Here is a 25828-nt window from a genome sequence, read left to right as displayed (position 1 = left end):
CAGATGAGGGAACTGAGGTTCAGAGAAGACAGATGTGTCCGTGGTGTCGCTATGGGTCGGAAACGACTCAGTGGCATAAGACAAGACAAGAAATCTCTAATCTCTTCCCAGAGCGAACCATCCATGGTCTTGGTCCTGTTGACTAATAGATGCTCAGATCATTCACTTGGTGATTATTGCTTAGAGTAGACGGAAGCGTCTGTTGCCTTTTGATCCGATGTATACGATTGGCTTCTTAGACCAATAGCTTTCCACAGTCGTTTTATTAGGTTCTTCTGTGAGCGATTTTACATAACTAATCATTAACAGCTATTTGCCGCTGGGTTTCAGGTGAGCAGCCTTGGTTGAAAAAGAGCGCATTGGTTTTCCCAAATCATCCCAAGCTTTTCCCTTCGTTGCAGGGAATCTCCATCGGCTCCCTCCACCCCCACCACAACCTTTCGTGGCCCGTTAAAAGTTTGAGCCGGCACAAACCAGATTCGGAACTTTAGCAAAAATTTTAAAAATCGCGATTTAAGAAAATGTAGTCGTAGGTGTGGCCGAATCCTTCTGTGCCGTGACCCTAATTCCCTCGTGATTTAAGAAAATGTAGTTGTAGGTGTGGCCGAATCCTTCTGTGCCGTGACCCTAATTCCCTGCACCATGGTCTGTGAGAATTGGCTCAGGCCTTAGGCAACTCACAAATCCTTCTTTTATTTGCAAGCGTGAAGCTAGATGTGACTCCTGTGGAAACTGGCCTCTGAGAGGAGGTCACCTACCTTTAGCAGTAATCCTTCCAGGGCTGTTTGAGCACTCTTCCCTGAAGGACAATCAATCCATGGTATCGGTTAAGTGCTTATTGTGTGCAGAGCACTGTACTAAGCGCTTGGGAGAATACAGTACAGAAAGCCTGGTACACCGGTGCCCATGAAGGATTTTTTTTTTTTTTTTGGTGGGGCGTTGGGTATTTGTTAAGAGCTTGCTGTGTGTCAGGCACTGAGGTAGGTACGAGGTTCTCAGGTTGGGCGCAGCCCCCGATGGTACTCACGGTCTTAATCCCCATTTTACAGATGAGGTAACTGAGGCCCAGAGAAGTGAAGTGGCTTGTCCAAGGTCACAAGCAGACCAGGGGCGGAGCCGAAATTAGAACCCAAGTCCTTCTGACCCCCAGGCCTGAACTTTATCCACTAGGTCAGGCTGCTGCTTCTCTCAGTGCCGCCTTGGAAACGGTTCCTCTGTGGGATTTTCCCAATGCCACCTGGTCCCTCCGAACTGCTCTTTGCTTCCCCCAAAGAGGATTTTCTCCTGAGATGAGCAAGGTTGGGGGTGGGTAGACCTGCTGCCCAAGTCTCCATTCCACCACCGGCTCCTGGGGCCCAGCGGGGTTGGACCGCCGGGTTCTGAAAGCGAGGTTTCATTTTGCACGCCTTTTTGCCGCCTTTGTTGTTTCAGGTGCTCTCTACATCCTTGGGTTTTGCTTTCTCTCCTCTTCCACAGAACGGTCTGCCGTCGGGAGAAAACCCCTACATCTTCAACGGCGACTTTGTGGATAGGGGAAGACACTCCATGGAGATCCTGATCATCCTCTTTGCGTTCCTTCTTGTCTACCCTAACGACTTGCATCTGAACCGAGGGAACCATGAGGATTTCATGATGAACCTGAGGTAACTCCGCCCTTGGCCTTTTTGCCTGCTGGGATCTTCCTTTCCTTTTCGATCGTTCATGTCACACGGTGAGAGGCTCCCCCTCCCCTGGTGATCGAGGCCATGCGACCCTGCTCCCGATGTCTGGCGGTCAGCTCCTCGGATTTGCCGGGTGCCTGGGGGGCCCCGGAAAACTCCCGCCTGTCCCAGGGCGGAACCGGGGTCCGTGCGGTTCCTTGAGAGCCCAGGGGAACTCCCCGAACTCAGCGCTCCAAGTCATTCAGTCATTCATTCAATCGTATTTATTGAGTGCCCTCTGTGTACAGAGCACTGTACCAAGCGCTTGGGAAGCGGTATTCAGGAAAGTTTATTTGCCATCCAAGGAGATGCGAGGTCCACTCAGTGGGCACCTGTTTACGTGTTTTGTTTTTTTGTCTGTTTCCCCCTTCTAGACTGTGAGCCAGTTGTTGGGTAAGGACCGTCTCTGTTGCCAACTTGTACTTCCCAAGCGCTTAGTACAGTGCTCTGCACACAGTAAGCGCTCAATAAATACGATCGAATGAATGAGTGACCCCCAAAACACAGACAGCCTCCCCTTCGCTTCTCGCTCACTCTCTTAAACTCTCTCTCTCCCCCCAACACACACACACATACATACATACATATATATGTGTGTATACACACACACACACACACACACACACACACACACACATATATCTCTCTCTCTCTCTCTCTCCCAGGAGTTTATTCTAGAGTTATTATTACTTCTGCTAGTAATACTATTTTTAAGTGCTTACTATGTGCCAAGCAGCGCAACCACTGGGTTAAGAGACAAGCTAATCAGGTTGCTTACACACACACACACAAACACACACACACACACACACACACACACACACACACACACACACACACACACACACACATATCCCAGGAGTTTATTCTAGAGTTATTATTACTTCTACTAGTAACACTATTTTTAAGTGTTTACTGTGTGCCAAGCAGCGCAACCACTGGGTTAAGAGACAAGCTAATCAGGTTGCTCACAGTCACAGTCTGAGGAGGCAGGAATAGAGGCATTTAATCCCCGCCTTCAACAGATGAAGAAACTGCGGCGCAGAGAAGTGAAATGACTTGCTCAGGGTCACCAGGCATGCAAGCGGCAGAGCGGGGATTCGATCCCGGGGGTTCCGACTCCCCGCCCTGAGCTCTTTTTCCCCGGCCACACTGGATTCCCGCCCAGTCTGCTGTCTGCCCTTGCGGGTTCCCAGCCCAGGACCGGAATTCCCATTTGCTCCACCTTCAACAGCCAAGATATTCCCCTGGGGGGGTCAAGCCTTGGTGGGAGGTCAGCCCGGCCTTGTAGCGGCATCTCAGGACGATCAGCCTCCTCGAGGCTCCCCACTCCTGTTGTAGCTCTGAGCCCTCTCGCTTGTCATACAGGGCTCTGCTCACAGTAAGCGCTCAATAAATACGATTGAATGAATGAATGAATGAATCAAGGCTTCAGGCCCTCTCAGCCTGTCAGGGTTTAGTAGACCGAGGTCATCATGCAGCCCACGCACCCGCAAAACCCGCTCACCCTCTTCACTTGGGGCAACCTACAAGGCTCTCCGCTCAAAGGCACCCTGGGCAACAAGTGTAAAAGTCCTCATTTTATTTGTGGAAACGGGGATTTTTTGGGTTTTTTAAATGGTATTCGTTGAGCACTTACCACGTGCCGAGCACCGTACTCAGTGCCGGGGTAAGTACAGATTAATCCCGGCTCAGCCACGTGTCTGCTGCGTGACCTTGGGAAAGTCACTTCACTCCTCTGAACCTCAGTTCCCTCATCTGTAAAATGGAGAGTGAGATTGCAAGGCCCACGTGGGACAGGGGCTGAGTCCAACCCGATTTGCTTGCCTCCACCCCAGCGCTTAGTACAGTGCACGGCAATGTAGTAAGTGCTTAACAAATACCATAATTATTAGTATTAGGTCGGACACAGTCCGGGTCGCATATGGGACTCACAGTCTAAGTGCACTCCCCTTTTGGGTGATTCGCCCTAAAGGGATTTTACCTTAGTAGAGTTTATCAAAGTGTAATTCAGTAATTCTTATTCCTGTTGCCCTTTTCAGATACGGCTTCACGAAAGAAGTTATGCATAAGTATAAGGTAAGACTTCCTCTCTTTGCCCATTTGAGTCTGAGGGTTATGTCGGAGGGGAAGGTACCGTCAGAAAGGTGGAAGGATGCTTGGATTTCAGGATGAAAAGTTAAAAAGTATTCTCAGGAAGTACGAACCTCAGAAAATGAAAGTGTCAAACCAGTTGTCCATCCGGGCCAGGTTTTTGCGTCCACTGGTGACAGCGGGATGCTGGTTCATTCATTCATTCAGTCATTAAAGTCGGATCTCTTGAGCACGTACTGAGTGCAGAGCACTGTACTAAGAGCTTGAGAGAGTACAATATAACAGTAAACGGACACATTCCCTGCCCACAATGAGCTTACAGTCTACAGGGGGAGAGGAGCTGTTCATGATTTCTCTCCTTGACACATTAATTATTGGTTAGGTTTATGCTTCCTAATATACCCTGTTCTTCCAGAACACATGTGTTCATTTGGAGTTGTGTACAGAATTCTGTGGGGGAATTAGGGACTTTCCAAGTGCTTAGTACAGTGCTCTGCACACAGTAAGCGCTCAATAAATACGGAGTGAATGAATGAATGAATGACTTCTCGCCCATAAATTTCTCTGTACCACTCTTGAATCTACTGCTCTTTTTGATTTGCACAATTCTCTGTGATAACAGATTAAATAATAATAATATAATGTTGGTATTGGTTAAGAATTTACTGTGTGGCACTTACCTGTTCTAAGTGCCTGGGATAGATAGAAGGTAATCATGTTGTCCCATGTAGGGCTCACAGTCTTCATCCCCATTTTACAGATGAGACAACTGAGGCACAGAGAAGTTAAGGGACTTTTCCAGGTCACACGGCTGACAAGCGGCAGAGCCAGGATTAGAACCCACAACCTCCGACTCCCAAATCCGTGCTTTTTCCACTAAGCCATGCTGCTTCTCTGTGCAATGTGTTTATCATCCATGGAGCTTCCTTCTGTTTTTCACATCTCTCCCCACACTTCTATGGCTGCTTTCTTGTTTTTGTTGCCCGTGTGACTTTGGGCAAGCCGCTCCATTTCTCTGTGCCCCCGTTTCCTCAACTGTAAAATGGGAATGGAGACTGCGAGTCCATTGTGGAATAGGGACTGTGTCCAGCCGGAATACTCAGAATCTACCCCAGCGCTTAGTACAGTTCATGGCACATAGTAAGCACTTGACAAATACTGCAAACAAAAAGGAGTAGAAAACAGAATTCAAAGTAAACACTTAGCAAATATAATGAAAAAAAGAGTAGAAAGCAAAATCGATGGGTTTTGGAAGATGGATGCGAGTTTGGTGATAATGGAGCATCAGAAGCCATTGAAGGTCTGTAAAGCTTGTTCAGTGACCAACTTCCTACGGGGTGGTGAGACCTGAACCCATCACCATCGGACACATCTGGTATCTTGAGCAGTTTGACCACAATCATACACCACACCAGAATGGCAGCAGGAAACAGCCAGTAACGAGGGAGGTGCCATCAGCCCTTTTTGGGGGTTCACAGTCACCTGAAATAATTTATTCTACAGTTCTGAATCCTGCCTTGGGTTTGGTCTGCAGGTCTCCTTCTCGTCCCTCTCTCTTAATAATTATAGTACCTGTTAAGTGCTTACTATGTGTCAAGCACTGTTCTAAGCGCTGATCTCTTCCCTGCCACCTGATGACCCTGAGGGTTGGCACGCTAGTAGTTTTTAATCCAGATCGCAAACTGCCAATTTGAGACTCGTGGACTGATAGTAGCCTGTAGATGTACTGTCAGTGTGTCTTGTCTACACCAAAGGAGTAATCCCCCCCCCTCTTTTTTTTGTTTAATTGGTTAGAGCTTGCTCGAAAACTTAATTTTTGCTTCTGTAGCTTGCCGTGGTTGAAGAGCGAATTGATACCCACCTGCCGTCTTTTCATGGGGGTCTAAACAGTTGCTTTGGGGATTAACATAGTTATTATTACTTAAACCTGAGTTTGAGGGGAAGAAAAAATAACTTACCAAACGCAATTTACTTCCTAGCACCATGGTGGACAGATTTTGCAGCTTCTGGAAGATGTCTATTGCTGGCTTCCACTTGCAACTGTAATTGACCATAAAATTCTGATCGTCCACGGGGGAATATCAGACACCACGGATTTGGAGCTTCTCAGCTGTTTTGAAAGAAGTCTGGTGAGTAACCGGTGGCGAATCCCAGGCTGAAAGTTTTACATTCCGGAATTGTTTAAAAGAAATGTTTAAACAATCATCCTAAGCTGCTTTTAATGCAGTGAACGGTCAGTCGATCGATCGATGGTATTTACTGAGAGCCTGTTATGTGCAAAGCCCTGTACTGAGCGCCTTGGAGAGGACGGTACAGCAGAGTTGGCAGACTCACTCCTTGCCCACAGCGAGCAGACAGTCTAGAACAGTATCAATATAGTATTTTCAGGGATATAAATGGAAGGTGTAAGTACCTTTCTGCCTCGGTCGTCCAGGTACAAACCTGCCTCACTTAGGAATGTAAAAAAGCAGCTCAGGGTTTGTTGTGGGGTCCATTACTACCCCTCTTTGGCAAGTGGGAGAAGCAGCGTGGCTCAGTGGAAAGAGCCTGGGCTTTGGAGTCAGAGGGCATGGGTTCAAATCCCAGCTCCGCCAACTGTCAGCTATGTGACTTTGGGCAAGTCACTTAACTTCTCTGGGCCTCAGTTCCCTCATCTGTAAAATGGGGATGAAGACTGTGAGCCCCCAGTGGGACAACCTGATCACTTTGTAACCTCCCCAGAGCTTAGAACAGTGCTTTGCACATAGTAAGCGCTTAACAAATACCATCAAAAAAAAAAAGTGGGAGCACCCTGGATTGACAGTTCAGTGGAGACGAAAAGGAGGGGACAGAATATTAGACCTTGGGTTTTGGCCACACGTAATGAGCAGGCTCAGGACACTTGACATTCTAGGTGACTTTGGCTCAGAAATATTTTTAACCTGCTCTGAGATGTGACCTTGAGAAGACTTTACAAGTAATGGTAAACCTGGCCTACTGTCTTTGAAGGCTTAGAATTGCAACTGCTTGAAAAGAAACTACAGAGAAGCTCATTCCCCGGGGACTATATTACATTTCTGGATTGAGAAGCAGCATACTAGTGGATAGAACACAGGCCTAGGAGTTAGAGGGATCTAGGTTCTAATTCCGGCCGTGCCACTTGTCTGCTGTGTGACCGTGGGTAAGTCACTTCACTTCTCTGGGCCTCAGTTACCTCATCTGTAAACTGGGGCTTGATACTATGAGCCCCCCGAGGGACATGGATTGAGTTCAACCCAGTTATCTTGTTTCCATCCCAGCGCTTAGTGCAATGCCTGGCACATAGTAAACACTTAACAGGTACCATTAAAAAAATCCACAAACAAAAATGGTGTAATCGGCCAATCTTTGAGTCGGTAGTACAGTAACTCTGTGCAAAGCACCATACCAAGTGGAGAGTTTAATTGGGAGAGTACAATAGAGTAAACAGGATATCCCTCCCCTCCAGAAGTGTTCAATCTAATGGGGGAGACACGCTAAGAGAAATTATAGCTAGGGCAAAGAAAGATCATTTAAAGTAATGTACGTTATCATTGGTGGTATTTATTGAGCATTTACTGCTTGCCAGTTCTTTCCCTCTCCTGACTCTCTCCTTTCCACGTGGGGCTCGCAGTGTAAATAGGAGGGAGAACGAGTATTGAATCCCCATTGTGCGGTTAAGGAAACCGAGGCAAAGAAAAGTTAAGGGACTCGCCCAAGGACACCCAGCAAGCAGTTGGCAGAGCGGAGATTAGAACCCAGGTCCTCTGACTCGCAGGCCAGGGCTCTTTCCACTAGGCCATGCTGCTTCTCTTGTCTATATGTCCACTTATTTATGCCAGACACTCTAGTTGTCATGATTTTTATGTTTGCGCCGTTTTATTCTGTATGGCCCGAGCATCTGAGAGAAACAGATTCCGAGAGTTTAGCACACCCAGTGCCGTCCCCTCAAGTGGAGGTTCTCATCCTAGAGAGGAGCGGCAGCGGTAGAAGAAGGTTAATATAGTGCTCTGCACACAGTAAGCACTCAATAAATAAGTGCCGCTTTAGCTGTGCGGTTGGTATCCTTCTGTCATGAGGCTATCAGGAAGTCAGTCAATCACTGTACCAAGCGCTTGGGAGAGTACAAAATATAACAGGCGCATTCCCTGCCCACAACAAGCTTACGGTCTAGAGGGGGAGACAGACATTAATAGAAATAAATAAAATTACAAATATGTATCCAAGTGCTGTGGGGCTAGGAGCGGGGCTAAATAAAGAAGCAGAACAGAGAAGCAGTGTGGCCCGGTGGAAAGAGCCCGGCTTTGGAGTCAGAGGTCGTGGGTTCAAATCCCGGCTCTGCCAATTGTCGGCTGCGTGACTTTGGGCAAGTCACTTCACTTCTCTGGGCCTCAGTTACCTCATCTGGAAAATGGGGATGAAGACTGTGAGCCCCCCGGGGGACAACCTGATCACTTTGTAACCTCCCCAGCGCTTAGAACAGTGCTTTGCTTGCTGCCAACCTCTCTCCCACATCCTATCTCTAGTGTGGAATGCCCTCTGTCCTCATATCAGATAATTACTCTCTCCCACTTCAAAGACTTATTGAAGGCACATCTCCTCTGAGAAACCTTCTCTGACTTAAGCCTCCTCTCCTCTTCTCCCATGCCCTTTTGTGCCGCTCTGACTTGTGTCTTCATTCACCCTCCCTCCCATCCCCACGGGTCTGTTATTTATTTACTTAATTTATGTTCATTTCTGCCTCCCCTTCTAGCCTGTGAGCTAGATGTGGGCAGGGAGTGTGTCTGTTTATTGTTCTATTGTCCTCTCCCAAGCCCTTAGTGCCTGGCACCTGGTAAACATTTAATAGAAGCAGGATGGTTTAGTGAAAAGAGCACGGCCTTGGGAGTCAGAGGACCTGGGTTCTAATCCCAGATCTGCCACTTGTCTGCCGTGTGACCTTGGGCAAGCCACTTAGCTTTTCTGGGCCTCATTTACCTCATCTGTAAAATGGGGATTAAGACTTGGAGCCCCAAGTGGGACAACCTAATTACCTTGTAGAACAGTGCTCGGTACATAGTGAGCACTTAACAAATACCATAATTATTAATTATTAGTAGTAGTAGTACAGTGCTTTGCACATAGTAAGCACTCAATAAATACGATTGAATGAATGAATGAAGTGATTCGCCCAAGGTCACCCAGCAGACGAGTAGCGGAGCCGGGACTCAAACGCAGAGCCTTCTGTCTTCTAGGTGAAATCGGTGCTGATGCCGCCAATGCCCACGAGGACAGAGAAGACCCAACTCCAAACCTACGCCAAGAACCAAGCTCTAGCTTCCGGCTTCGACAAAATGCCTCGGGTCCCATACAAGAACGCGGCCTTCATCGACAGGTGTGACAGGTCTGGAGAGTTATCCAGAAAAGAGTGGAAGCAGGTACGTAGATCACCCTGGAATTGAAGCAGCTCTTTGTTCTCAGTGCATGGAGGTAACTCCTGTTACGGGGTGGTGAAATGTAAAGTAATAACGATGGTAATTTGTTAAGCATTTATCAAGCACTGTACCGAGCACTGGGGTAGATACAAGGTAATTGGGAGTCCCACGTGGGGCTCACAGTCTTAATCCCCGTTTTACAGATGAGGTAACTGAGGCACCAAGAAGTGAAGTCGCTTGCCCGAGGTCACACAGCTGACAAGTGGCGGAGGCGGGATGAGAACCCATGACCTCTGACTCCCAAGTTGGGGCTCTTGCCATCCTCACCTCTGTCTTTCTACCCTGATAAAGGTCACTTGGTTCTAGATGTTTTACCATGGGAGGGATTTTTCAAGTGAACATTACTGCCCTAGGTATCTCAAGACAGGTAAATAGGTACTCGCAGACGAGGTCTATACTGCCTTGTGATAGAAACTGATCCGACAAAACGGTGGTTTTTCAATCTCTGTGATCAGTTTTCTTTGTCGTATTTCAAGTGCCTCTGGAGTCTACCTTCCTGGCTTTTTTTTTCTTTCTTTAGACTTCCTCCTCCTTAAGAATAATAATAATAATGAAGGATTTTGTTGAACGCTTACTGTGTACCAGGCACTGGGGTGGATGCCAGCAAATTGGGTTGGACGCAGTCTCTGTCGCATGTGGGGCTCAAAGTCTCAATCCCCATTTTACAGATGAGGTACCTGAGGCACAGAGGTCACACAACAGACAAGTGGCAGGGCCAGGATTAGAACCTCTGACCTTCTGAGTCCCAGGACTGTGCTCTAGCCACTACACCATCCTGCTTCACACGATGAAAGCATAGATTTTCCAAACAGTAGTAAATAGGAGGACAAGATTTCGCCCACGGACCTAGAAACCCTCTTAGGTGCCCCTTATGTAAAATAAGAACGGAGGTCTGAAACAGTAATCTTTAAGTTTATACACCAGAATACTTCAAAAGTTGAACAGCAAGTATGGGGCGGGGGGAGAAAAATCAGTCAGTGATATTTATTGAGAGCCTACAGTGTGCGCAGGCCACTGTTTTGTGCTTGAGAGAGTCAGATTATCATCATCCATCGTATTTATTGAGCGCTTACTGTGTGCAGAGCACTGTACTAAGCGCTTGGGAAGTACAAGTTGGCAACATATAGAGACAGTCCCTACCCAACAGTGGGCTCACAGTCTAAAAGAGATGGGAAAGGAGATGGGAAAGGAGGAGGAAAGGAGATGGGATAGGAGGAAAGGAGATGGGATACGAGGAAAGGAGATGGGATACGAGGAAAGGAGATGGGAAAGGAGGAAAGGAGATGGGAAAGGAGGAAAGGAGATGGGAAAGGAGATGGGGAAGAAGGAGGAAAGGAGAAGGGAAGGAGAAAGGAAAGGAGGAGGGAAGGAGATGGGGAAGGAGGAGGGAAGGAGATGCAACAAAGCTGTTAGGAAGGCGCCCCGCTCTCAAGGAGAAGCAATGTGGCCTGAAGGAGCACAGGCCTGGGAATCAGAGGACCCGAGTTCTAATTCCCGCTCTGCCAATCCCTCCCTCCGTGTCCTTGGGCAAGTTAACTTCTCTGTGCCTCAGTTTCCTCAGTTGTAAAATGCGGACTCAATACCTTTTCTCCCTCCTACTTAGACTCCGAGCCCCATGTGGGACAGGGACTGTGTCTGATCTAATCAACTTGTACCTACCCCCAAATTACTTTTACCAATAGCTCTTTTAAACCCCGAGCTTCCTGCTCACAGAGACGGGGGTTCTGGCGCTCTGTAAAACGGGAGGGAAGGGGATTGCGTTCCCATTTTGCAGGTTGAGAAACTGAAGAACGGAGAGGTACCTAGGCCAGCCTCCAGATCAAGATCCCAGGGTGCTTAATGGTTAGGCTGGGTGCGTGGAAAATTGGGGCAGGGGAACATTGGGTGGGGAAGTGGAGGTAAACGGTGTCCAGTCGGTATCTACCCCAGAGCTTAGCACAGCTTGCTTAGCCCATAGTAAGTGCTTAAAAATGCCACAGTTGTTATTAATAAACAGAAAGATTCCATCAATCACTGGTATTTTCGGAGCACTCAAGTAGCCTGGAGAGAATGAATGATTCTTGCTACCTGTCGATGCCGGGGGTTTAGCGGGCTGGTGAATTTTTGTGTGTACGAGGGCACCTGAATCACCATAATGCCATCGCCCCAGCGTGTGCCACATCGAGGAGAGCAACTGACCCTCGAGCCGGGTAGCAGAGCGGGAATGCCGGGGACTCTCAGCGACCCTCCCCCTTTGGTTTGCCGTTAAAAGGTCGTCGATATTCTGTGGAGCGATCCTAGGAGCAGAAGAGGCTGCTTCCCAAACACAGGTCGAGGAGGCGGTTGCTATTTTGGACCTGACGTGACCACGAAGCTGTTCGCCAAGTACGGACTGAAGATGATCATCAGGTCCCACGAGTGCAAACCGGAAGGTTATGACATCTGCCACAATGGGAGGGTAAGGGCCCGCCCCAAGTCCACTTCCTTTCACCGTCGGCTCCTGCTGGCTCTTCGGCCCTGCTTCCTGAAGTAGAATCGGGTTGACCGTCCTGGCCGGGAGGAGACTCAGGAGACTCACACGACCGCTGCTTATTGAGCACTTACTAGGCGCAGAGCACTGTACTAAGCGCTTGGGAGAGGACGGTCCAACGGAGTTAGCCGCCACTTTGCCTGCCCGTGACGAGCTCCGAACACGGGTTTCGAAGGACGGGAGTGCGGAGGGAGGCTCAGCTTCTCTGGGCTCGGGCCTGGAGGGAGAGACCACAGGACCGTTAAAGGGCCGAGCGTTTCTCCGAAGAGGCAGGATGACCTTGGGGCGGCTCCAGGGTAGAGCTAGCGCCTCCGTCTAGTCTGGGGGAAACCCCGGGCGCTGGAGGCCGAGTTGGGGGCTTCGGCAGGCACGGGGAAGATTGAGGTCGATCCACAGAAGAAGCGTGGCTCAGTGGAAAGAGCACGGGCTTTGGAGTCAGAGGGCATGGGTTCAAGTCCCGGCTCCGCCAATTGTCAGCTGTGTGACTTTGGGCAAGTCACTTCACTTCTCTGGGCCTCAGTTACCTCATCTGTACAATGGGGATGAAGACTGTGAGCCCCCCCGTGGGACAATCTGATCACCTTGTAACCTCCCCAGCGCTTAGAGCAGTGCTTTGCACATAGTAAGCGCTTAATAAATGCCATTATCATCATCATCATCATCATCACAGACTGCCAGAGGGAAATGTTAAGGGTCTTAGGGGAAACATCCCTTCCCATGAGAATGGACTTGGTCACACTGTTCCTTCAGGCCTGCTGACATGCCTGTAGGTGAAAAGGACGTTGGTTACGATGCCGCCGGGCAGCTCTTAAGCATTGATGCTTGAATGACACAGGGTCCTCTATGGTGTGAACCCCAAGTGGGACAACCTGATTGCCTACCCCAGCACTTAGAACAGTGCTTGGCACATAGTAAGCGCTTAACAAATACCATCATTATTATTATTATTATTATGGTGGTGAAGGAGACACTTCTTTGCCCCCGTAGCTCTACCCAGTGCATCCTGGTGGCTCCCACCCCTTTCTAGAAGAGTTCGTGGGTGATCTGGCCAGGGCCAGCCTAGGTGTCCCGGAGAGGAAGCCAGAGAAACAGAAGTTTCCAGAGGCACAACAAGGAAGAAGATCCACACAGGGCTGCTGGCCTTACAGGGCCATGGGGAAAAAGACAGAGAATTGAGGATTTTCCATGACAGGCTGACTTTGAGGCATGGATCGGGGCTGGCCCTGAGGAACCGAGAAAGGCACTTCCTTCTCCCCTCCCGAGCTCCCGACTTGTCACCTGTCGGCCAGCCTTCCCGTGACTCGCGCGCTCTCTCTTTCTCTTAACCAGGTGGTCACTGTCTTTTCCGCCTCTAATTACTATGAAGAAGGCAGCAATCGAGGCGCTTACCTCAAACTGAACCCGGATATGAGTCCTCGTTTTGTTCAGTACCAAGTCAGCAAGACAACACATAAGAAGACTTTCAACCAAAGGTAAGTTAGAGTTCAGCCGTATGCCGGTAGATTAGAACCGTGTTTGATCGGCGGTCTCTGGATCCACACCCTGCTCCCGGGGCTTGTTAAATAGCTGAGAGGTGAAGGAGGTACAGCCCCCCTGAAAGAGCCAGCATCGGTATTTATTGAGCCCTTACTGTATGCAGGGCCCTGTTCCATGTCTGCTGTGCTTCCCAAATAGCACTTACTGAGCCCTGCTATGGACAGAGCCCACACTGGGCCCTTGGGAGCCTGAAAAAAAAAAAATCACGGTCCTGTCCCCTAGGAGCTTCTCATCGAGCAGGGGAGGCGAACACTAAAGTGCATTTGCAGGTAGGAGGAAGCCATAGCGTGTAAAAGGATGCACACAAGTACAGTGGAGGCGTGTGAATATGCGAAGGCTTGGGTGTGACGGAGGTGTCCAGGTGCCAAGACTTCATTAACTCTCATTTCCTCACCCATTCACCCTTCCTTCTGCAGAGGTCTTTGCTCCTTAAGCCCGTTGATATTCCTCCTCCCACCCCCACTGCTTTTACTTGTCCTTTTCCTCTGCCTTTTCCCTTTTCCTGCTTGTCCTTTTCCTCTGCCTTTTCCCTTTTCCTGCTTGTCCTTTTCCTCAGCCGCTTCCCCCGCTGTCTGTTATTTAATTTAATGTCGGCCTCTCCCACTAGATTTAAGCTCCTTGAGGATCGTGTCTCATATATTATATAGCTCTGTTATATTATCCTCTTCCAAGCAGTTATTACAGCGCTTTACACAAAGTAAGTGCCCAATAAACACCATTGAGCGAAGGGTCAGCTAGGATGAGAGGTCAGGCAGGGAACGCCTCCTGGCAGAGATGTGATTTCAGAAGAAAAATAGAGAATGCTTTTACACATCTGCATATCATCCGTTGCTCAGGAGTCATGGTTATAGTCTCTGCCTATTTCCAGTTTTACGGCTCCTGCCTCATTGATTTGTTTGGGTGGTTCTTTGGGCCAGATTTTCTTCTGGACTGATGCCATTTCAGTGCCAAGAATTTACATAATATTCCAAGCCAGCTAGTGTCCTCTACTTAGACTGTGAAACCCATGTGGGACAAAGGACTGTAGCCAACGCGATTAACTTGTATTTGGACCACTGCTCGGCACATAGTAATCGCTTAAGTATCACCGTTATGACTGACCTTCCAGGAAAAGTGTCCAGTTTTCCCAGACATATCAGGAAATATGACTGCGATGTGGTAGACTTTTCACTAGGGTTCCCGGAATGTCTGGCTTTCAGTGTGGTACACCTTGCTGAATTTACGTACATATCTTGAACGAGTTGTCTACACGCGCTGCCTAGAATTCCTCAACAACAACTCTCTCCTCGACCCCCTCCAGTCTGGCTTCCGTCCCCTTCATTCCACGGAAACTGCGCTCTCAAAGGTCACCAATGACCTCCTGCTTGCCAAATCCAACGGCTCATACTCTGTCCTAATCCTCCTCGACCTCTCAGCTGCCTTTGACACTGTGGACCACCCCCTTCTCCTCAACACGTTATCTGACCTTGGCTTCACTGACTCCGTCCTCTCCTGGTTCTCCTCTTATCTCTCCGGTCGTTCTTTCTCAGTCTCTTTTGCAGGCTCCTCCTCCCCCTCCCATCCTCTTACTGTGGGGGTTCCCCAAGGTTCAGTGCTTGGTCCCCTTCTGTTCTCAATATACACTCACTCCCTTGGTGACCTCATTCGCTCCCACGGCTTCAACTATCACCTCTACGCTGATGACACCCAGATCTCCATCTCTGCCCCTGCTCTCTCCCCCTCCCTCCAGGCTCGCATCTCCTCCTGCCTTCAGGACATCTCCATCTGGATGTCCGCCCGCCACCTAAAGCTCAACATGTCCAAGACTGAGCTCCTTGTCTTCCCTCCCAAACCTTGTCCTCTCCCTAACTTTCCCATCTCTGTTGACGGCACTACCATCCTTCCCGTCTCACAAGCCCGCAACCTCGGTGTCATCCTCGACTCCGCTCTCTCATTCACCCCTCACATCCAAGCCGTCACCAAAACCTGCCGGTCTCAGCTCCGCAACATTGCCAAGATCCGCCCTTTCCTCTCCATCCAAACTGCTACCCTGCTCATTCAAGCTCTCATCCTATCCCGTCTGGACTACTGCACTAGCCTTCTCTCTGATCTCCCATCCTCGTGTCTCTCTCCACTTCAATCCATACTTCATGCTGCTGCCCGGATTATCTTTGTCCAGAAACGCTCTGGACATATTACTCCCCTCCTCAAAAACCTCCAATGGCTACCGATCAATCTGCGCATCAAGCAGAAACTCCTCACCCTGGGCTTCAAGGCTGTCCATCACCTCGCCCCCTCCTACCTCACCTCCCTTCTGTCCTTCTCCAGCCCAGCCCGCACCCTCCGCTCCTCCACCGCTAATCTCCTCACCGTACCTCGTTCTCGCCTGTCCCGCCATCGACCCCCGGCCCACGTCATCCCCCGGGCCTGGAATGCCCCCAATCCCTCTGCCCCTCCGCCAAGCTAGCTCTCTTCCTCCCTTCAAGGCCCTGCTGAGAGCTCACCTCCTCCAGGAGGCCTTCCCAGACTGAGCCCCTTCTTTCCTCTCCCCTCGTCCCCCTCTCCATCCCCCCGTCTTACCTCCTTCCCTTCCCCACAGCACCTGTATATATGTATATATGGTTGTACATATTTATTACTCTATTTATTTATTTATTTATTTATTTATTTTACTTGTACATTTCTATCCTACTTATTTTATTTTGTTGGTATGTTTGGTTCTGTTCTCTGTCTCCCCCTTTTAGACTGTGAGCCCACTGTTGGGTAGGGACTGTCTCTATGTGATGCCAATTTGTACTTCCCAAGCGCTTAGTACAGTGCTCTGCACATAGTAAGCGCTCAATAAATACGATTGATTGATTGATTGATTGATATCTGTATTTTATTCATATTAATGTGTGTCTTTAACTGTACGCTCATTGTGGGCAGGGAATGTGCCTATTGTTTTGCACTCTCCCAAGTTCTTAGTAATAATCATAATAATGTTGGTTTTTTTTAAGTGCTTATTACGTACCAAGTACTGTTCTAAGCACTGGGGTAGATACAGGATTATCAGGTTGCCCCACATGGGGCTCACAGTCTTCACCCCCATTTTACCGGTGAGGTAACTGAGGCACAGAGAACTTAAGTGACTTGCCCAAGCAGACAGGTGGTGGAGCCAGGATTAGAACCCACGTCCTCTGACTCCCAAGCCTGTGCTCTTTCCACTGAGCCACGCTGCACAGTGCTCTGCACCCATTAAGCAGCATCATCAATCGTATTTATTGAGCGCTTACTGTGTGCAGAGCACTGGACTAAGCGCTTGGGAAGTCCAAGTTGGTAACATATAGAGACGGTCCCTACCCAGCAGTGGGCTCACAGTCTAAACGGGAGAGACAGAGAACAAAACCAAACATACTAACAAAATAAAATAAATTAAGCGCTCGTGAATGATTGAATGACTCAAACACCCTCTTGGGTTTATTTCTTAAACACAGGGTGAGTTTGGTTGAGAGCACCGCCCTGCGGGCCCTCCGAGAGAGACTCATCGGCCGCAAATCCGAACTCGTCGCCGCTTTCCAGCAGTTTGACCCAGGTGACACGGGTAAGTAAGGCAATCACACCTGGCTTTTCGGGGCGCTCCACCCCCAGGCTCCCCCGGGGACGTTTGGCTTTCTTCCTAGAGGATTTTGGTCCGTGCCCTCTTTAGAGAGAGCCAGCAGGTGCCAGGGTGAAAGACGAAAAACGGAGCGCGCCGTGGGCTGCCCCCGCATTATGGAATATGGGTTACGGAGCAGCAGGCGGCACCTGCGCCCAAGACTGGCAGTTGCTGATTTTTCCCAGCCGTTGAGCCTTCCGATCTATCTGTCCAACTTATTCCCGGAGGCCCTGGGCAGGGGACTTTCGCTTCCACCCACGGGGATACCACTGGGTCCTAGCGAAATGAGCATGGGGCCTTGGAGACAGAAGGACCGGGGTTCTTAACCCGACTCTGTCTCTATATGTTGCCAACTTGTACTTCCCAAGCCCTTAGTACAGTGCTCTGCACGCAGTAAGCGCTCAGTAAATACGATTGATGATGACTCTGCCACGTGTCTGCTGTGTGACGTTTGGCAAGTCACTTAACTTCTCAGGGCTTCCGTTAACCCCATCTGTAAAATGGGGATGAAGAGGGTGAGCCCCATGTGGAACAGGGACGGTATCCAACCCGATTAACGTGTATCTACCCCACTGCTTAGAGCAGTACTTGTCACAGAGCGTTTAACAAGAGCCATCATTATCATTATTACTATTATTATTGTTCTCTGTGCTTCAGTTACCTCGTTTGTAAAATGGGAATTAAGACCGAGAGCCCTATGTTGGACAGGGACGGTATCCAACCCGATTAACTTGTATCTACCCCACTGCTTAGAACAGTACTTGTCATAAAGTGTTTAACAAGAACCATCATTATCATTATTACTATTATTATTGTTCTCTGTGCTTCAGTTACCTCGTTTGTAAAATGGGATTAAGACCGAGAGCCCTATGTTGGACAGGGACGGTATCCAACGCGATTAACTTGTATCTACCCCACTGCTTAGAGCAGTACTTGTCACAGAGTGTTTAACAAGAACCATCATTATCATTATTACTATTATTATTGTTCTCTGTGCTTCAGTTACCTCGTTTGTAAAATGGGAATTAAGACCGTGAGCCCTATGTTGGACAGGGATGGTATCCAACCCGATTAACTTGTATCTACCCCACTGCTTAGAACAGTACTTGTCACAGAGTGTTTAACAAGAACCATCATTATCACTATTATTATTGTTCTCTGTGCTTCAGTTACCTCGTTTGTAAAATGAGCATTAAGACCGTGAGCCCTATGTTGGACAGGGACGGTATCCAACCCGATTAACTTGTATCTACCCCACTGCTTAGAGCAGTACTTGTCACAGAGTGTTTAACAAGAGCCATCATTATAATTATTACTATTATTATTGTTCTCTGTGCTTCAGTTACCTCGTTTGTAAAATGGGATTAAGACCGAGAGCCCTATGTTGGACAGGGACGGTATCCATCCCGATTAACTTGCATCTACCCCACTGCTTAGAGCAGTACTTGTCACAGAGTGCAAGAGCCATCATTATCATTACTACTATTATTATTGTTCTCTGTGCTTCAGTTACCTCGTTTGTAAAATGGGCGTTAAGACCGTGAGCCCTATGTTGGACAGGGACGGTATCCAACCCGATTATCTTGTATCTCCCTCTGAACTTAACACAGCGTCTGGCCCCTCGTGAGCGCTTAACAAATGCCACAACTTTTCCTGTGCACGGGAGAACTGATAGGGAATCGAATGCCCAGTCGGGGAGGCCAAGAAGGCCAAGCCGAAGTTCTGCAGAGCAAGCACAGGGCCTGTTGCTGGGGGCAGAGATTAGCCAGATCTGCTGGTACTCCTCCTCCTCCTCCACTTCTTCTTCCTCTTCCTCCTCCTCCTCCAGTAGAAGCTGTGTGAGAAAGAGGAAAGCCAGCAATCAAGGCATAGGGCAGGGGGCACGATGCAGCTGTGAAAACCAGGTCAGGGGCCCTGGGAGGAAGAGACTATTGTGGATTGAGAGATCCCCGGCAGGCCTCCTTTGAGCCCAGCAAAGCGCCCGTTGGTCTCCCAGCTAACCGGCCGCTCCTCCGTTCTCCCTCTCGCCAGGGAAGATTTCCGTAGCCGACTGGGTCTCGGTCATGGACTCGGTGCTGAACCTTTCCCTCCCGTGGCGGTCACTGTGCACCCACCTGGCGGCCTTGGACCCCGAAGGAAGAGTGGACTACCTGTCGTGTTTCAGCCATCTGCAGGTCCAGGAGCCCGTGCTAGAGGTGAGCGGACGAGTCACGGTGTTTGGCCCGGGCGCCGCGGACGCCCTCTCACACCTCGGACAGAGCCTAGGGATCAGGGTGGGAGAGATGGTTGGAGGGATGAACCCACATCCATCGCGGGGACCTCAGGTCGTGGCACGCAGCGAGAGCCTCACACATAACACGTACCCCACTTCAAGGATTTAGAAAGGAGAGGTTCATTAGAGGAACGCAACAGCACGGTTGAAGAATTGGTGTGGGCGGGATCGTGGCAGAGAAAACACCCTTCCCCGGCGCGGTGTGGGTTGGAATCCCTGCTGACGCTTGAATACTCGCTTTGAAAATATGTTCTAGGCTCATTCAGCCTTAGTGGAAACCCTGTACAGGTACAGGTCGGACCTGGAGATCGTATTCAACGTCATCGACAAAGACCACTCAGGTAAGCCGACTCCCGTTCAGCCTTGAGAGAAGAGTTTCTCTCCAGGTGAGTTTTTTCATCGTAATTGTAGAAAGAGCCGGTCAGTCGGTGGTATTCGTTGAGTGCTCACGGCGTGCAGAGCTCCGAACTGAGCACCTGAACTAGGGTACAGTACCACCGTCTTCCCACCATCTTTCCAGGTGTTTCTCTTGTCTGCTTTCTAAATCCGCCCCCTCAATCTGGGCCTTTTCCCCCACTCCCCTCCTCATCCCACACGCTGCTCTTTTCAGTCTCTCTCGGAGGGCTCCTTCCATCCTGCCTTCACGCAAGGCCAAATCTTCCCCTCCCCGACAAGCTGTCCCCCGGCCCTAGCTCTCCGCTCCCACACCTACCCAAGCCCCGAAGAGGTGGCCTGTCCCTACACGGAATCCAGAGGAAAATCAGTAGAGAAAATCAGGTTTATGGCCCCGTGGCTCTCCAGTCACCAGTGGGCTCTGCCACTCTGTCCTAAATCCTCCTTGACCGCTCTCAGCTGCCTGGAATACTGTGGGCCCCCTTCTAATAATAATAATGATGATGGAATTTGTTAAGCGCATATTATGTGCCAGGCACTGTTCTAAGCACTGGGGCGGAACCAAGCAAATCGGGTTGGACACGGATGAGGGAACCGAGGCCGAGAAGTGAAGTGACGTGACTTGCCCAGGGTTACACAGCGGACAAGTGGCGGAGCCGGGATTAGAACCCGTGACCTTCCGACTCCCAGGCTCAAGCTCTAGCCGCCGTGCCGGGCCGCTTCCATTTCTCTTCTCCCCCACCTGCTCCTGCAGCACACTCTGAGCTCGGTTTGACTGACCTGTCCTCCTCCTCCTCCTCCTCCTCCTCCTTTGCATCCTCCGGGGAGGGGAGGTTCTGCCCTGATGAGGCTTCGGCTACTACCTGTACACAGGTGCCTCTGTAATCCGTGCCACCTCTCCTGCCCCCGCCAGCACCTGAAATGCAACCTGTCTAAAGCGGGTCAACTCCAGTCGATGACACCATCATCTCGCTGGCTCTCTGGGCAGTGGCACTTTCCGGATGTGCCCATTCCCAACTGCCTTTGGCCTCCTCACTGGTCTCCCTGCCTCCGACCTCTCCCCGGCTTCCACTCTCTGCCCAAGCGCTTAGTACGGTGCTCTGCTCGCCGTAAGTGCTCAATATCGATCGAACGGACAGACCCTTGTTGTGATGGGGGGCGGGGGGACCGTCTTGCTTCCTGCCCACTCCGAGCGAACACAGATAGGTGTGTCTTTTTCCGTGTCTTGTCTGCTTTCCCTTGTTTCTTCACTTCCCAGTGGGTGGTGGGCAGGAGATGGGAGCGGGGGAGGAGGCCCCCCACGGATGGGAGGCCCAGACTCGCCCATTCGCCCCACCCCCACCCCAGGGCTGATCTCAATGGAGGAGTTCCGCCAGATGTGGCAGCTCTTCAACGCCCACCACCACGTCGACGTGGACGACACCACCATCGACCACCTGGCCCAGAGCATGGACCGCAACAAAGACGGCAGCATCGACTTCAACGAGTTCCTGAAGGCCTTCCACGTGGTGCACCGGCACGATCCCAGGTGGAGCACCAGGGAAGAAACCCCCTCTCCCACCACCGCCGACGACGAGACGTGGTAGCCGCCGGGACCGCCCGCCCCGTCCTCCCCTCCCCGGGCCGACGGAGAAGTCGCCGGGGAGAAGAGACTCATCGCCGAGACGGGTCAGTGTCGCGCCCACGCCCCGGCCAAATCGGGCCGGGAGAGAGCGGAGCCCGCCGACGGCGTTCGTGCCCTCCGAGGCGGCCTGGCCCGGGGAAGAAGACGGAAAAAGAGGGTGAGAAGTCGAAAGCCCTTCCACTCCAGAGTCTCGTTATCGTGAATTAGAAATCGGTCAACAGTCAGAAACGGTACTTCAGACCCGCTGGTCTCCGTGTCTTCCGAGGCCCCGATGCGGCGGAACGGACTCCGTGTCCTCGAGGCCGCGAGAAAGGAGAGGGTAGGCCCCCCATCCTCCCGAGTCGCCCCCGGCCCGTACAGAAGGCACGGGGGCAGACCCCGAAGGAAGACAGTTGAGAGGGCATTTCTGGCGTTATTGCCTCAACAACCCGGTCCGGGGCTCGGGAGGCGTTTAAAGCCCTCCAGACTGTAAAGCTCCGTTGGGGCGGGGAATACGCCGACCAATGGGTTTATGTTGTACTTTCCCAAGCGCTTAGTACAATGCAGTGGACACGGTAAGCGCTCAATAAATGCCATTGATTGATCGAAAGCTTTTCTCTATATCGGGAGTAATGCTGGTGTTCTTTTCAGATCCCCGAACGGCAAATCCCCGTTGAGAAACCCTTCCGACACACTCGCACACTTGGCCAGTTTGTAGGATGGGGCGTTCCCTGATTTTTAGAGCCTCCGCTGCCGGCTGGCGCTGCAGGTCTGGAGAGTTCAAAAAGATGGGGCGGGGAAGGGGGATTGTGCCGGAGAGTTGTCTTCCTATCCTGGAAGCTCTTACGAAGGGAATGAAGATGGTGCAATCCAAATCCTGCCCCCGGCACGGAGAACACGGTCACCGTTAGTTCCCGCTGAAGGCCGGAACTAAAACCGTCCCCGGCGTCCTCACACCCGGTGACGAAGGAGGAGGGTGAGACATTGCTCACACCACCAGCAAAATCTCTTGAGACCCCAACGGCAGCACTGCCCTGCCCGAGCCGCCGTGACGGTGGCGAGGACACGGGACTGAGACTCAGGACACCTGGATTCCCATCCCAGCTCTGTCACTTGCCCGCTGCGTGGCCTTGGGCAGCTCATTTAACTGCTCTGGGTCTCATTCCCCTCATCCGTAAAATGGGGATTCAGCACCGGTTCTCCCTCCCCTTCGGTGGTGGGACGGGGACTGTGTCTGACCTGATCGTCTACTGCTTGTAGCCGTCCATCGGCCGTAGCGACGGGGCACTTAGCGCGAGCAAGACTCCATCCTAGCTGGGGGACGGATCTGTCACGGCTCACTCTCTTCTGCGGAGAAGGAGTCATTCAGTCCGTGAGTCAGAGAAAAACGCGAGCGTGCTTTTGGTCACTGTTCACACCCCTGCTGACCGAGAGCCGGGGAAGCCGCAGGGCCCCCACCTCGCCCGCTCACAGTCTCAGAAAGAGCCGAGCCCACTTCCTTCATCCTTCGCTCTTCTCCCCTTGAGCTTCCTCTCTGTGCTGCGCCATTTCTCGCTGCTGCCCTTTCCCCCGTTCGCCCACTTGTCACTTCGGCAAGACTATTTTCATCTCCTGGTCTGCCGTCAGGCCCGAGAACGCTGGATCTCGCCGCTCTGCCCTTGTTCTTCCCCATATGCCCCCGAGACTGTCGCTCCTTGGGTAGGAAGAAGCCCGTTGAAAGAACGGAAAACAAGCTTTTTTTCAGGGGAAAAAAAAAACCAAACAAATCATCAGTCGTATTTATTGAGCGCTTACTATGTGCAGAGCAAATGTTTTTCCAAGTGTCTCCTAATGTAGGAGCGTTCTCTGATTTCTCTCTAATTTTCTTGCCATCAGTGGCAAGAAGAAAACTTAGAAGGTTCGATCTTTTGGGGGTGTTAAAACCAACAGCTGTCTATCCCCGCCAAAAGATCTACCCGCACTAACCTGTTCTCTCGGTTTGATGTTTAGTAAAATGTCCCCCTCCACTCCCTCGCGAAGAGATTGGCCGTGGATGCGTTTGGGGTAAGGAGCCGGCCGGCTGTCCTTCGCCACCTGAGGAAACTGAGGCTCCAGAAGCCGAGGCTGTAGCGCGGGCCCGGAGTGAGTATGGTCAGCGAGGCTGGCGGTGGTCTCTGTTGCTATGTGGTCTAATGGAAAGGGCCCGGAAATCAAGGGGTTCGGGGTTCTTATGTTGGCTCTGTCACTTACCTCCTGTGTGACCTTAGGCAAGTCACTTAACTTCTCTGTGCCACAGTTTCCTCATCTGTAAAACTACCTGTCTCCCTCCCCCTTAGATTGGGAGAGCCCCATGCGATACAGGGACTGTGTCTGTATTAGTTATCCTGTATCTACCCCCGGGACCTAATACAGTGCTTGGCACATAATAAGCGCTTACCAAATGCCCCGGCTATCGTTATTTTCATTACTACGCTCACTCAGCCAGAGCGTCTCCAGCAAGGAAAATGAGGACAAATTAGGGGCCGATTCAGTCTCGGCTGAATTCCCGCTCCCGCCAACTTCCCAAGAAGTGTATTTTGTTTGGTCTGGCCTGAAAAATGCACGTTATGATAATAATGATGGCATTTATTAAGCGCTTACTAGGTGCAAAGCACTGTTCTAAGTGCTGGGGAGGTAACAAGGTGATCACGACTCAGTGGATTCCACCAGACGGATAAAATCGCCCCGGACAAATATTTGTTGAGGGTCCACGGTATGCAGCGGGCCCCGGGGTTTACTATCGCTTTCTCGACATTGCAGCAGCACAACGAGCCTAGGGGCCTTGTGTTTCTTACGCTCTGTAGTCGTGCGTGGCCAAAACATCGCCCCACGTTTCCATCTAAACCACTGTCACACGCAGAGAAGGGAGTTAGTAAATCGCTGCACAGCTCCCGAGGCCCAGGAGAGCCCCAGGATGTAACTTCAAAGTGAGGGAACTAAAAGACAAAGCGGTTGAATATTTTTCCTAGGTGCTCTACAGACACGGCGCTTGTGTATTCCAGCGCTTAGAATAGCGCTTGGCGCTTAAAAAACACCGTAATTATTATTATTAAAGGAGGGCCGGGTGGCAGATAGAGAATAAAAGGGCGGATCGGATTGATCGCCGCCAGCCTCAGCTGCCCTTTGGGCCCCTTTTTGTGCTGCATGACCTTGGGGAAGCCACTTCACCTCTCTGTGCCTCACTTCCCTCATCTGTAAAATGGGGATTCAGACTGTGAGCCCCGTGCACTGCATCCAACCTGATCGTCTTGTATCTACCCCAGAGCTTAGAACAGCGCCTGGCACATAGAAAGCGCTTAAATATCTTAATTATTAGTATTAAGAGGAGGAGGGGCCTGATATATTAAGACGCTTTGGACACAGTTTGGCCCTTAAAGGTAGAGGGACCTGATCTCCACAGGCAATTTAGGGGGAAGGGGAATGAGCCGAGGCGATTCAGGCTCCAGACTCTGTGGGTACGGGGAGGGTTGGCCCACACGGGGCTCACAGCCGTAGTCCCCATTTCTGCGGCCCAGAGAAGTGAAGCGACTTGCCCAAGGTCACGCAGCAGACAAGTGGCGGAGCGGGGATTAGAACTCAGGTCCGTCTGACCCCCAGGCCCGGGCCCTATCCACTAGGCCACACCTCCCAGAGACCCCAGCGGGTGGGCCCTTGTGCCCGCCACGGTTCCCCCTGCACCCCCTCTCCCTCCCAGAGCGGAGACTGGGCTGGAGCCAGGGGAAAACGGACAGGGAATAATGCGAGGATAAATGGAAGCTCCGGGCCCGTGTGATTCGCTGAACCAGTTGGAGTCATGTTCTGCTAATTTTTCCGTGAACAGTATGTTCAGAGCCTGATGTAATTATAGAACAGTATTTATCGCAGCTCCGGTGAGCCCGGGGAATGTGCAGAATCTACCGGCAAAGTGGGTTCTCGGGCAGAAAGTCCCGCTCCCAAAGACAGCGGCCATCGCCGGCGGGAAAGGCGAGCTTCCTGCCGGCGGCGTCCAAAACCCCCCAGTCCCAACGGACCCAGCCGGCTCCCCGGCCGTATCGCCGGGGAGACGGTTCTGGCGGTTTAGGGACCTGAAGGGGAAAAGGAACAGGTGCAACTGAGGCTAGAGCACGGGCCCCAGGAGTCAGAAGGACCCGGGTTCCAATTCCGACTCCGTGGAAGTCACTTCACTTCTCTGGGCCTCGGTTACCTCATCCGGAAAATGGGAATTAGCGCGAGCCCCATTTAGGCCGACGAATGCGTCCGACCCGATTAGCTTTTATCTACCCCAGAGCTTAGAACAGTGCTCGGCACGTAGTAAGCGCTTAACAAGTGCCATGTTAATTATCATCGCGATGATTATTAATTATCCTCATTATGCAAGGGAAGTGAGAAGGCTGCGGTGCGGATTGCGGTTGACCCGGACTCACCGTGGATCCCGGTGGGTGTCATGGCGGAGACCACTCACAGTCCCTATCTCTGACAGGGCTAGTGCTCCTCCTCCCTTTTCTTCCTCCTCCTTTCTTCTCCTCCTTCCCCCTCCTCCTCCTCTCTTCTTCCCCCTACTCTCTTTTCTTTATCTTTTTCTTCCTCATTCAACCTGCCATTTTTAAACCTCCTTTCTTCTCCTCCTTCCCCCTCCT

At 51.0% G+C, this 25828-nt stretch overlaps 1 protein-coding gene across 1 annotated transcript in view; it reads left to right on the top strand.

The window, feature by feature from the left end:
* The window catches only part of PPEF1 (protein phosphatase with EF-hand domain 1), a 75093-nt gene extending 53185 nt beyond the window's left edge, over window positions 1–21908 (top strand). Inside the window, exons 8-17 of the mRNA XM_038757079.1 lie at window positions 1477–1643; window positions 3743–3779; window positions 5774–5923; window positions 9026–9208; window positions 11517–11702; window positions 13104–13246; window positions 16766–16872; window positions 18958–19121; window positions 19455–19539; window positions 20939–21908. Of these exons, the coding sequence (XP_038613007.1) occupies window positions 1477–1643; window positions 3743–3779; window positions 5774–5923; window positions 9026–9208; window positions 11517–11702; window positions 13104–13246; window positions 16766–16872; window positions 18958–19121; window positions 19455–19539; window positions 20939–21177 (1461 nt within the window). The 3' untranslated portion in view covers window positions 21178–21908. The remainder of the gene's footprint in view (window positions 1–1476; window positions 1644–3742; window positions 3780–5773; window positions 5924–9025; window positions 9209–11516; window positions 11703–13103; window positions 13247–16765; window positions 16873–18957; window positions 19122–19454; window positions 19540–20938) is intronic.
* The last annotated feature ends 3920 nt before the right edge of the window (window positions 21909–25828 follow it).

This window comes from Tachyglossus aculeatus, chromosome 15 (assembly GCF_015852505.1).
Source record: "Tachyglossus aculeatus isolate mTacAcu1 chromosome 15, mTacAcu1.pri, whole genome shotgun sequence".
NCBI classification, from domain to species: Eukaryota; Metazoa; Chordata; class Mammalia; order Monotremata; family Tachyglossidae; genus Tachyglossus; species Tachyglossus aculeatus.
This window is presented reverse-complemented; position numbering and strand designations above follow the sequence as displayed.